General features: G+C 37.0%; 1 protein-coding gene across 1 annotated transcript in view; it reads right to left on the reverse strand.

Moving 5' to 3' along the window:
- The window catches only part of SYT16 (synaptotagmin 16), a 114,435-nt gene extending 101,497 nt beyond the window's left edge, over nucleotides 1-12,938 (reverse strand). Inside the window, exon 1 of the mRNA XM_065871570.1 lies at nucleotides 12,419-12,938. Within this exon, the coding sequence (XP_065727642.1) occupies nucleotides 12,419-12,938 (520 nt within the window). The remainder of the gene's footprint in view (nucleotides 1-12,418) is intronic.
- Between the last annotated feature and the right edge of the window lie 1,328 nt (nucleotides 12,939-14,266).

Here is a 14,266-nt window from a genome sequence, read left to right on the forward strand (position 1 = left end):
TATAAATCAACTGCATGCTCTTGCCTGATACCACTTACTCTCAATTGCCACAAGCAATCCCCAAAACATCGACAGAAAAAAATACCTTCAACCCATAAAAGCTTGAGACCAACCAGTAACTAAGAACTGGTTGGGACAGGATTTTCCCATGTTACATTAGCCTTGTCGAATAATCTGATTGAAAAGTCAAATTATATCACCATGATTTCAAAGCCTGCTGTTCTGTTTTTTAAATACACTCCATCTAGTCAAAGAGTGTTTCTGAAGTTCTACATGCCAATGTACTCGGAACACATTAATTCTATTAGCAGGCTATTTCAGGAAACAGTGAGCATATTTCTTGGAAACAAATATATGTGGTTGAAAAACAGCCTTAAAAAAGTATGAGGTGAAAAACTGAAAACAAAGATGATTTTAAAATGCAATAGAACTCCTTCCCATCACATATTAAAGGTGTCATAATTGCTTCTCGACTGAGAAGTTGCTGTTTGGGATTTGGGTCTTTAAACCAAAAAGCGTATCTTGAGATGGCACTATAAGGACTCTATCTGCCTCTTAATCATAGGCAACTGCTAAATGAAGTGTATCTATTTTCTCTGTTACATTACTATTGGCAACCAGGTCCCCAGTAACTGCCCAGAAATGTTTCCATGGTTACAAAAAGCATTCAGCATCCCTCTTGTTTTGGGCCAATTTATCTTAAAATCTATTGTGGAGAAAAATATGGCACATTAAGGAGCATAAAATCAAGATACAACGTTATGAAAAGAATTCAAGGTTAAATGGGAAAAGCAGGCTTGACAAGGCTTTTTAAAAAGTGCATATAAATCACTGATTAAAATGCTGCCTTTTCTTAGCGTATCTCCAAATACATCTCTCTAATAGACTGCAAAGCAGCCCATGCACTGAGGCTGATGTGATCTCCAGTATAAAGGGAAAAATGAGCAAGTGAGGATAATTTAAGAGTGTTAACCAGCAGGTAACCCACCCCCCCCCACAAAAAAACAAGGGTTTTAATATTCTTGCAGCTGAGAGTCCAGTCCCATATTCTAGTTTCAGAGGGTCCTTAGGGCATTTAAATATTTTGACGAAAGAGAGGAATAAGAGCTTTTGTTCATTGTCTATAAGGCATCTGAAGTAAATCAGTGGACTCCATCTCCTCAGGGCGAGGGAGAAAGAGGGAAGTTCTCTAGAGACAACTCAGTAAAGCTCCTCCGTCTATAAAATCATGAGTGATTTGGGCTAACGGGGCTGTCTCATTCTAGGTCTCTGCTGCATTCCCAACTCCCACTGCCACCAAAGAGCCAGGGCATTAAAAACATTTTTGCATCTTCTGGAACATGTTAAACAAACCGTACAAGTATTTCAATCATCTGAAGGAGAGGTCCACGGCTTATGCTTGTGTAGATTTGTCCATTCCCTCCAATGCTTTGTACGTGGTAGGCATTCAATAAATACTTGGTTAACTGAGGAAGGACATCATACAAGACATCTCTTTACAGAGGAATGTTTCTCCCCATACTACCTATACATACATGCCACCCTGTATCATTTCTCTATTCCTCTTATTTTCACTGTGAAATGGAGAGAAGTGGGTGGGATTTAAAGTCATAATGCTATTAAGGACTAATTTGAAGAATTTCACTTCCAAGGAAGACAGAACAGAAATACTTTTCCCTATTCTTCCCCCCAAGTACAACTCAAAACTCTAGACATTGTATATAAAACAAAGATGAGAAGACTGAAAGATGCCAAGAAGAAGGCAGACCAGCTAGTGACCATGAGACTCAAGGAACAACATGGAGGTGAGTTTTCTGGGTTCTTTTGCCTTATATATCTCAGACTTGAAGCTGAGGAAGCTGGCAACCCAGAAATGCCAATGAGCACAGACCAAAAAACTCAAGAGATGCCAGTTCTCTCTGTGCAAAGGGCCAGGAAATGGACAGACTACCCAAAGAGAAAAGTTTTAGACAGTAAGTGTCTAAATCCAGCCAAATAGCACAAAAAAAACTGTGTCCCCCACTCTCACTCATGCCAGCAAAGGCTAGAGAGACAGCCTAGACTTCCATACTCACCAAGCTTTAACGAGGGACCCCAATATCCCCACTAGGGAGTGCCAGAGAAGGCTGAGTAGGAATCCAGAACTTTCATCCTTGATGGCCAGTAATGAGCATCCTGTACCCCCACAGTATCAGTGAAGGGCACATGGGGAGCCTGCACCCCACCTGAAGTAACAAGGCACCCCTGCCCCACTCTACTTGGGTGGTGTCAGAGGAAGTCTAGTGGAAACTCAGGATTTTCACCATCAGTGCGGCTACCTTCACCTCCATGTCAATGGAGACCACATGGAGAGATGGACCTGCCATCCAACCCAGCATTAGTGAGGAGCACTCCTTCAAGGGTTAAGGAGGCCAAGAGGGAAACCTGGACTTCTGCCTCCACCTAGCAATAATAAGGTGGTACCCCACTGCCCCGCCAGAGCCTGTCAAAGACTCCCTTTAGTTGAGAGGCCTTTTAGGGGGAGTAATGTCAAAATAAGGACAACTATTTCTCTTTATGTGTTCGTATCGGCTTACACACTGTTTCTTCTTGCCAGTTACTACAATAGCTCCCTAACATATATCCTTTCCTCCAGCGTAGCCTGCAAACTGATGCCACAGTTATCCTTCTAAAATGGAGTTCTGTTGGTATCACACTTGATTAAGAGCTCTTTGAGATTCCCAGCTGCTTACGAGACAAAACCTAATCCTTAACACCAAAAACAAAGACCTTCCCAATTGCAGCCTATGCTGCTAGCCCCATCCCTGAAAATGTCAGTCTTGTCCACGTGTCTGTGTTCATGCCATTCCTTCAAATGGTATGCCTTTCTCTCTCCACTCGCCTCTTAAATTATAATTCATTCTTAGGGTTTGTAGTCCTATATCATCTGCTCTGTGGAACCTTCTCTGATCACCACTGGCAAAACCACCTCAAAAGTTACCACATAGATAACTGTTCTAATTTTCCACAAACTTTTAAAAATGGGACTACTTACATGTAACTATCTCTTAGGCATTAGAAAATTCCTTAAGACCAATATTTTATTTGTACATTTATCTCCAAGCCCAAACATGCCACCCAAATTAATGAGAATGTCCAACTTAATTTCAGAGTTTAGTGTTAAGTGTGCAAAGCTCTATGTTCTAGCTTCCACTTAGGATGTAGAAAAACTGGAAATAATGCTCTCACTCTTTAAATAAAAATTAAATCTGCATAATATGTCAAATTACACATTTTAAAACCATCAGAGAGCTGAGATCGTAAAGCAACCAACTAATCCAAAAGTTACAAAAAGAAAACTTCTTTCCATGGGAGAAAGGACAGAAGCGTTTGCTTGCCAGGGGCAGATGCTGGATTCATACAAGCTGGCAAGAAAAATTAAGCTAATATTTTCAAAGAACTTCTAAAGACTAAGTGTGTACTAGCACAAGAGTAGAGAACCCATGGGAGCCACAAACCCCAGGGAAATTGAAACCCACTTAGAAGCCTGGCCCCACAGAACTCACCTGGTACTCATAAGAAAGACAGAGCGGAGCGGGGCAGGGCAGGAGTGGAGAAAGGTCCTCTCATGGTACAGTCCTGGAGTAGGGGAAAGAGCAGCTGCTATAGACAAAATCAGAAGTCTCACCAGGATTCCTCGCTCATCTTTCCACTACGGAATAAAAGCCACAAGCCACTTAGGAAAGGGCAGCAAATCCCATCACCCTCAGACCATAGGCAGAGACACATTAAGGTGAGTGAAAAGAACAGAATAAAAACTACCACCACTGGGGAAGAGGTAGAAAGAAGTCCTAGAGTCATACCAGTAGAAATCCCCTAACTCTGAGGGAGGGGCAAGATTACCAAGAAGGCCCTAACCCAAGACACAGGAACATATCACCTGCCTAAGACAGAGGCCGTTCCAGAAAAGCAGAAAACAGAAACTTCCAACACAACAACACCATATGAGCAAACACCAAGTAATGAATAACATCAGGCTCCTTCTGGGAAAGGGCCAACAGCCTGAAAACAGAGACCCTCTCTGAGGTACGGGCAACGAGAAGAGACTTGAAGCTGAAGATGGAGCAGATTTTGACAAAGCTCTGTAGCAAACAAGCCCCTACCCTAAACACAATGTAATAATAGAGGGTTTTGAAGGCTATACTACAAGGAGATAACAATAACAACAACAAAACCGAAACCCAGCTCATATTCCGACTAAATTGACTCAACCCCTTCACACTAAAGGCCCAGCACTAGAAAAGGCTCACCTACTTCCAGGCAGACATACTATTTACTTCCCCTACATATGATGTTCAATTTTCAGTCTAAAATACAAGAAAAGCAAAAAAGCAGAAAGGAAAAATACACTGTCAAGACACAAAGCAATCAAGAAAGCCAAACTCAGATATGACTCAAGTGTTAGAACTATCACACAAGGAATTTTAAAATACTATGATTAATATGCTAAAAACATATTACTAGTGGAAAAAGGGAGAAACATGCATGAATTGATGAAGAATTTCAGCAGAGAAACTGAAATAAATTTTTAACCAAATTAAAATGCTAGAAATGAAAAACAACGTAACCAAGATGAAGAATACTTTTGATGGCCTAATCACCAGACTTCACACAACCAAAGAAAATATTAGTCAACTTGAAGACTATGTCATTAGATACGACTACCCAAACTGAAATACAAAGAGAAAAAAAATAAAGAATGAAGGGAAGAAAAAGAACATTCAAGAGCTGTGGGATGATATCAAATGGGCTAGTATTTGTACAATTGGAATACCAGAAGAAGGAGCAAGAGAAAATGGATTAGAAGAAATATTTGAAAAGATGATGGCACAGAATTTTCCAAAAGTAATGAAACTTACTAACTCACAGACACAAGAAGGACAGAGAACACCAATAAAAACGAATACCAGAACACACACATACACATATGCAGTACAAATATAAACGTGCACACACACACACACACACACCTAGATATATGCTGCTGAAAACCAAAGATAAAGACAAAATCTTTAAGGCATCCACTGGGAAAAAAAGACACATTATATGCAGAGGAACAAAAGTAAGAAAGACAACATGCTTCTCATAGGAAAACTATACAAACCACAAGACAGTGAAATGGAAACCTTAAAGTGCTAAAAGAAAAATAACTGTCAACTCAGAACTCTATACGTATCTAAAATATATTTCAACACTAAATAAATATTTTTCAGACAAACAATAACTAAGATAATTCATTAGCTGCATATATGCACAAGAAAAGTTAAAGAGTGCTTCAAATGACATAAATGATGTAAATATAGAATTCTTTTTTTCTTATTTTAATCACTCTAGGAGATAACCAACCAACTAAAGCAAATATCAAATATCAGCATATTGAGTATTTATTAAATATATAGCAACAGAAAAATAAAGGATGGGAAGGAAGAATTGGGAGTACATTGTTGTAACGTCATCTAACTATACCTGAAGCAGTACAATATTATTTCAAGATAGACTGCGATTAACTAAAGATATATGTTGTAAAATCTTAGGATGATCACTAAACTTTTTTTAAAAGAGATAAAAATAATGAGCCCATAGTGGAGATGAAATGGAATCACAAAAAGATTCAATTCAAAAGAATGCAGAAAAAAATAGGATAAAAGAAACAAAGAATAGATGAAACAAATAGGAAAAAATCTAACAAAATGACAGATTTTAATCCATTATCAATAATTACATTAAATACAAACAGTTTAAACATACCAATTAAAAGTAAAAGATTGTCAATTTGGATAAAAAAGCAGGACCCAATTATATGCCACGTACAAGAATCCCACTATAAAGATAAAGATAGATTTAAAGTTAAAGAGTAGAAAAGAACATGTCATGCCAACAGTAATCAAAAGAAAGCTGGAGTAGCCATATTAATATCAAAGTAGACTTTAGGTCAAGAAATACTACCAGGGATACAAAAAGGTACATTATATAATGACCAAGAGGTCAATTCATCAAGAAGACGTATATTTCTAAAATGTGTATGTATTTAACAACAGAGCTTCAAACTACATGAAGCAAAAACTGAAAGAACAGAAAAGAGGAAAATAGCCAAATCCACAAATAGAGTAACCAACAGAACAAAATAAGTAAACAAAATCAGTATAAAAATAAATATACAGGAAAACAGCCTCAAACAACTTGAAGTAATTTATAGAACACTGTATCCAATAACAGCAAAATACACAGTCTTTTTAAGTACACATGAAACATTCAACAAGTTAGAACATGTTCAGGATCATAAAATAAACTTTAATATTTTTAAACTAAAGTAATACAGAGTATGTCCTCAGACCACAACTGAATTAAACCAGAAATTGGTAACAGAAAGTTATCCAGAATATTCCCAACATTTGGAACCTAACCTATACACTTTTAAATAAACAATGCATCAAAAAGGAAGTCAAAGGGAAATTAGGAAATATTTTAATATAATGAAAATAAAAACAACATATTAATATTTTTGGATGTAGACAAAGCAGCGTTTAGAAAAATGCATCCATTAAATGATTATATTAGAAAAAAAGAACAAATTATATCCAAAGCAAGCAGAAGGAAGAAAATAATAAATAACAGAATTCAATAAAATTAGGAACAGAAAAACAATAGGGAAAAATTAATGAAACCAAAAACTAGTTCTTCGAAAAACATATAGACATATAGATAGTCCTCTACTCAGACCCCACACCCCTGGAAAAAATAAGATAAAAATTACCAATATCAGGAAACAATGGAGACTACTATATATCCTACAAACACTAAAAGGATAAAAAGAAAATACTATGTCCATAAACTTAACAACATAGATGAAATGAAAAAAAACAATCCTTGAGAAACACAAACCACCAAAAGTCACTCAAGAAAGACAGACATCTTGAATAATCCTATACACACTAAAGAAACTGAATTTTTATTTCAAAATCTTCCAACAACAACAAAATTCCAAACTCAGCTGACTTCAATGGAAAATTCTAGCAAACATTTAAGAAATAAATACTGATTTAACACAAATTTGTCCAGACTATAAAAAAGGAGAAACATTACACAACTCATGTTATGAGTCCAGCATTACCCAGATACCAAAACTAGACAAAGATATTGCGAGAAAACAAAACTATAGACTAATATCCCTAATGTAAATTGATAAAAATTCCTCAACAAAATATTAGCAAGTCAAATCCAGCAATATATGAAAAGAATAGTACATCACGACCAAGCAGATTTTACCCAGGTATGCAAGACAGGTTCGACACTCAAAACTTAATCAGTATAATTCATTTCAACAGATTAAAAAAAAATCATATGATCAGCTCAACAGATGCAAAACTGCACTTGACAGAATTCAACATCCGTTTTGATTAAAAACTCTCAACAAATTGGAATAGAAAGAAATTTCTTCTATTTAATAAAGAGCATCTACAGAAAGCTACATCTAACTACTAAGTAACAGTGAAAGACAAAGATTTTCCACTAAGCCCAGGATCAAGGCAAATATACCCACTTTCACCATTCTTATTCAACATGATAATATAGTGTAATCAGTCTGGAAAAAGAAATAATAGACATGGGTATTGAAACGGAATAAATAAAACTGTCATTTGTGTGATTATATTATTATCTACGCAGAAAATCCCAAAATAGCTATAAAAAAGCAATTAGAGGTGGGGCTTCCCTGGTGGCGCAGTGGTTGAGAGTCCTCCTGCCAATGTAAGGGGACATGGGTTCAAGATCTAGTCCGGGAAGATCCCATGTGCTGTGGAGCAACTAAGCCTGTGCGCCACAACTACTGAGGCTGTATTCTAGAGCCCGCGAGCCACAACTACTGAAGCCCACGCCCTGAAACGGGAGAGGCCACCGCAATGAGAGTCCCGCGCACCACAACGAAGAGTAGCCCCCACTCACTGCAACTAGAGAAAGCCCGCGCACAGCAACGAAGACCAAGTGCAGCCAAAAATAAATAAATACATAAATAAAATTTTTTAAAAAAAAGCAATTAGAACTCATCACTGAGTTTAGGGAGGTTGCAAAATACAAGATTATATACAAACATCAATGGCATTTCTATATACTAGCAAGTAGCAGTTGGAAATTTAAAGTTATAGATATACTATTTACAATTAAATCCAAGAAAAGGGAAATACTTAGGTATAAATCTAACAAAATATGTATGAGACCTGTATGCTGGAAACTACAAAACAGGTGAAAAAAATTAAGAACTAAATAAATGACGTGGTATACCATGTTCGTAGATTTAAAGACACATTATTATTTTTTAACATCTTTATTGGAGTATAATTGCTTTACAATGGTGTGTTAGTTTCTGCTTTATAACAAAGTGAATCAGTTATACATAAACATATGTCCCCATATCTCTTCCCTCTTGCATAAAGACACACTATTATTAGCATGTCATTCTCTCCAAACTGATCTATGGATTCAACAAAATTCCAATAAAATTCTCAACAGATTTTTTTGTAAAAATCAGTAAGTCTAATCTAAAAACTATATGGAAACAACTAGAATGGTCAAAACAATTTTTAAAATATAAAATTGAGGGCTCACCTGATTTCAAGACCATAACACTATAGTCATCAAGACAGTGTGTTGTTAGAGAAAGAATACAAATGGGAAAATATAGAGTCCAGAAATAGACCCACACGTACATAGATAATAGATTTCTGACAAAGATATCAAAGCAAACAACGGAGAAAGTACAGTCATTTCAACAAATGGTATAGGAATTATTAGTCACCTACATGGTGGGGGGAGGGCTTAATCCACACCTTGCATCATATAAAAAATACCTCAAAATAGATCATAGCTCTAAATGCAAAATCCATAACTTTAAAATTTCTAGAATAAAACACAGGAGAAAAAATCTTTCTGACCCTAGGTTATAGAAAGATTTCTTAGATATGATACCAAAAGCACAATTCATAAAAGAAATACTTGATAAGGTGGATTTCATTTAATTAAGAATCTCTGTTCTTTGAGGGACATTGTTAAGAGAATGAAAATTCAAGCCACAAAACTGGGAGAAAATATTTTTAAAGTACATTCCTCATATTCAGAATATAAACATAGTTCCCAAATCTCAAAAATAAGAAAACAAACAATTCAATGAAAGTGCGCAAAAGATTTGAAGACCCTACAAAGAAGTCATACAGATTACAACTACATGAAAATATGCTCAGTGTCACTAGTTATTAGGGACATGCAAATTAAAGCCAAACGGGATGTTAAAACCTGTGAAGGGTCTACGATTTTATCCTACTTGCATCTAACAAGTTTGCCTGCTACTGTTTTACAGATGGCAGAGATGCAAGACTTCTGGGTTAGAGACAAAGGACAATTTACTACTCACAGTACCTCCAAGTACCATGGGGGTAATGCAGAGGCTGACCCAGATAGATTCCGTGCGTGCAATGGGTTTATGTTGCCAGGGAACACCAAGCTTGGAAAACCTCTACCATTTGCAAGCAAATTTGCCTAAGCTTTGCCCTGAAGAGAGACATTAACTTTATTAGATTGGACAGCAAACAAATATCCCCTGTGCTCTGGAGGGACACTATCTTCCAAGGCTGTCATACAAACACCCTTGAAAAGATAATCCAAAACAAAAGGCGTTTGTGGCTCTGCCCTGCTCATAGGACATGCAAGACACCGATGGAGAATTATCTCCCAACATGAGTTATCACCACACACCTATGAGAATGGCTAAAAAAAAATAATAATAATACCACAAAGTGTTGGTGAGGATATGAGTGACTGGAAATCTCATACATAACTTTTGAGAATGCAAAATTGTACTCTGGAAAACAGTGGATTTTTTTTTTATAAAGTTAAACATATACTTTCCATATGACCCAGCAATCCCACTCATAGGTATTCACCTAATTGAAAACACATTCACACGAAAACCTGTTTTGCAAGTGTTTATAGTAGCTTTATTCATAATGCTAAAAACTGGAAACAACCCAAATATCCCTCAACTGCTGAATGGATCAACAAACTGGGTCCTTCCTGCAATGGAATACTATTTAGCAATAATAATTAAAAAAAAAAGCAAACCAGTGGAACACGTGACAACACAGATAAATCTCAAGGGTGTTACAATAAGGGCATTATGAAAATAGCCAGCCTCAAAAGGCTACAAACTGCATGATTCCATTTATATAACATGCTGGAAAAGGCAAACAAGAGAAAGAGAAAACATATCAGCAATTTCCAGGAGCTGGAGGTAGGGAAAAGGACTGGCCCCAGAGGGACTTGAGTGATAGAACTATTTCATACCTGGATGGTGGTGGTGGTTAGAAGACCACGTGTGTCTGTCAAAACTCACAGAACTGTGCACTACAGAAGGATGAATTTCACTATATGTAAATTATAACTTTAAAAAGGGTGGGGGTGGGAGAGTTATATGTGTAAACTCTAGAATCAGACTACCTGAGCTCTGCCTCTTTCTAAATGTCAGTCTTGGATAGAGTCCCAAATTCTAATCATCAATTTTCTCAACTGTGAAGTGAGAATAATAATGGTATTTACCTCGTAGAGCTGTTAGCTTTCCTTGTTGTTCCATCAGTAATTATTATTTGATGTCCTGTTATATACCTAACATTGTGTTTGATAGACAGAAATGAATCTGCGACACGGCTGCTGGCTTCCAGAAGGCTACAATCTAGTGAATCAACATTTCCCGAATGAACAAATGAACACAACTGTTTAATTGCCATTAGATTATTACAACAATTACAAAAATTAACAGAAGCCAGTGTTAAGCATCTATTGAGCCAAATTCATGTTAATAATTTTAAATATAGCTCAACTTTAGCAAGAATTTTCTAAAATAGGAATAGAAATTCCAAGTCAAATCTAAGAAATCCTATTAGTAGTCCAGACATTTCTAGGATTATCTCTATAGATAATTTTAAAAAGCTTGCAATTGCATTTATTTATAGTTTATCAGATTCAGAAAGAATATTAGGCTACGCTGGTTCACCAATTCATTCTAGCATTTGATACTTTAATTTGAGTAAGAGTATCAAGAAAGCATTATACATATATGTGGAATCTAGAAAAGCGGTACAGATAAACCGGTTTGCAAGGCAGAAATAGAGACACAGATGTAGAGAGCGGACATGTGGACACCAAGGGGGGGAAGGGGGAGTGGGATGAATTGGGAGATTGGGATTGACATGTAAACAACAGCATATATCAAATGGATAACTAATGAGGACCTGCTGTATAGCACAGGGAACTCCACTTCACTATACATTAGAAACTAACACAACATTGTAAAACAACTATGCCCCAATAAAAAAAAAATTTTTTAAGAAAGCATTATAAAAAGAATATGAAATTATATTTCTTCATTTACTAAGACTGTATGTGCCTGGATAAAACATTCCTCTAAAAAGATAAAGCTAAGAGGAATCACTGAAAATGGATGAAGACACTAAGAAAGTATTCCAGAGAAGTCTGCTCCCTCCAACGAGAAGAGAATTAATGCGTTCACCTTTTACATTAAAAGATCTGAAAACCTGCATAAGCTATGTGTGCATTACAAACACACATCCTATATACACACCCAACACCTTTCTCTGCCTATCATGTATCTCTCTGTCTCTCAATAAAATGGAATGTCCTTACTTCAGGCTTAGAGTAACAGAAGCGTGAGAAATTTATGCCAGAACATACTACAGCTACTTTTATAGAGTTAATTACATTTTTACCATATTCATTATGCATTTATTGAAGGCCCATTATATGCTCAGTTCTGACAGGATGAAGCTCTATAGGCAGTTTGTTTTTAATGTGTCCTTTCCATTCAAGGCTAGAAGAAAAGCGAGCTATTCTTATTCCAAAGATTTCCTATCTACTGTCATCTCACATCACGTCTCAGTACAACACTGTAAGAAGTGTTCTTGGAGTGTTATCAACTAAAAATTTTGCAACAAGTATGGCTTTTTGCACAGGATTTCACACTGAATAATATAGTAACATCTAGAGATTCCTAACCTAGTTTAAAAAAGAGAGAATATTTTAAAAGATGTTTTAAACAGTATGACATATGCACTAGGGGCTTCTCAAACAGAACCCACAGACTCGTTTTCACCATTTCACTTGCTCAGAACTACTGTTTTGGAATATGGAGCCCACCAATGTGGATCTTCCAAAGTTTTATATATTGAAAATATTCCTAAGGATTACAACTCGCATTAAGAAGCCAGTATGTGGAAAGGTATAAGAGACAAAAATAAAATTCAAATGATAACTAAAATAAAATAAGTAGAAATATCCTTTGGACAAACCCATAGAAAATGATTACTGGCTAGCTTACCTTGCATTTTTCCATTAACGTTTTCTAAAATACCAGAAAGGTGGCTGTCAAAGCCCTGTTGAAGGCCACTCCTTTGCTTTTCAAGGTGATGTTCTTCCTCGGCAACAGAAGAAAGCACATGTGGTGGCTTTTGGTCATCAAGGGTCTGACTGGGCCACTGGGTCACTATGGAACAGGCGTCCTTTGCATGCTGGCTAAGTCTGGGGCTTGAACTTTGGGCAGAGTCCTGCAAATCACTGTTACAACAGGAGAAATGATCCACTTCAAGAAACAAGGAATTTATGTCCTCTTGACTCCAATTGCTTTGTTCTTCATCTTCAAAGTAAGTTTCCTGAATCTGAATATCATCTAAGTCCTGGTCTAGCTTGTCACTCAATTTAGAGTCTTGTTTGTTGAAGTTAACCAGCAAAGCAGATAACGTATCTCCTGCTTGCTGGAGAGCTTCATAAACCCGATATATCCAGGAAGAGAGAGGCTGGAAGAGGTTCTGAGCATCCTGAGACGCCATTGTCAACAGCATGGCCAACTATCTGATGTCTACAAGTCCACCTGTTCCGTTCCTTCAATACTCTGGACTTAATGTGAACTACAGAACAAGCATGATGAGAAATTAAATTGGAGGTCTCTCAATGGCTGTGAATATTTCACTCTCAAAACTTCTCAGCTGAAACAGAGGAAAGAAATACTTACACCTGTTAAAGTTACAACCTCAGGCCCATCACCAGATTCCTACAATCAACGTCAAACACTATATGGGGACAAAAAGGGGTCATCATTGAAATCCTTAAGGCAGCTAAATAAAAATGACTGTAAAAGTCTAAAGGTATCAATAAATTATTTCAATGCCTGTTCACTTCTGCAGACATGTGCAAAACTTCCATTAGCACTAATGGGCTCTATTCCTGTGGACTGAGAGAAGTCTATCCCCACAGACCGTACTTAACAGTGTAAAAAGGATAAATGAATCTTCATTAAGAGGCAGCCGGACATGACATTTCAAAATACAAGAAAGGTTGGATGCTTCATCTATGAATCTGCAGATCACAGAAAGCAGGCTAATAAGCATCTCTGCTTCATGACACGAAGATTTATCCTTTCAAAGGAAATGTGTGCCTGGAATTAAAAAGCTTTTAACAAATCTTAGAGCCGGATTTTACATTTTTATGCAATTTCTAGAAATTACACCTATTCTTGGGAAACAACCAACCTCTGAAAGACTGAGGGTGGCAAGTAGATTACACAGCTTATTGGAGACATGTTCAGAGCGTTCTGTTGCTTCTGTCTGTGTTCCAACTGCCCAAAGACAGCCCTCTACAACCTGTGAGACTCCTGGGAGACACCCTTTCCCACGAGATTCATAACCTGAAGGAGGCTCAGCTACAGATGTCGACAGAGCAACAGGGCACAATGAACACTCCAGGGCTAAAGATCTATACTTTCACGGATATGCATGAATACACACAGATATACAAACATGTACACATATACCTGTGTATACATAACCATATGTTATGTGCATTATGTGTGTACACACTTATTGCCTGCCTTTACACTGCTCATCAACAGCTCAGGATGAATGTTATACATGACAGCAGAGCCTAAATTCCTGCTTGCACTTAATCACCCCATCTCTTTTATAGTAATAGCTTCCTTCTGACCAAATCTATCAGCAATCCTATAAATTTCAGCCACCTTGACCTCAGGCTGCTACATGTGACATGACTGCCTACATCCTCCTAAAAACTTCTCTTTAGATTCTGTGCGAGCCACACATTGATTCATTCAATAAACAAATATTGATTAAATGCCTATTAAGTGCTGGGCACAATGCCAGGTATAAGGTAACCC

Source organism: Phocoena phocoena, chromosome 2, assembly GCF_963924675.1.
Source record: "Phocoena phocoena chromosome 2, mPhoPho1.1, whole genome shotgun sequence".
Taxonomy (NCBI): Eukaryota; Metazoa; Chordata; class Mammalia; order Artiodactyla; family Phocoenidae; genus Phocoena; species Phocoena phocoena.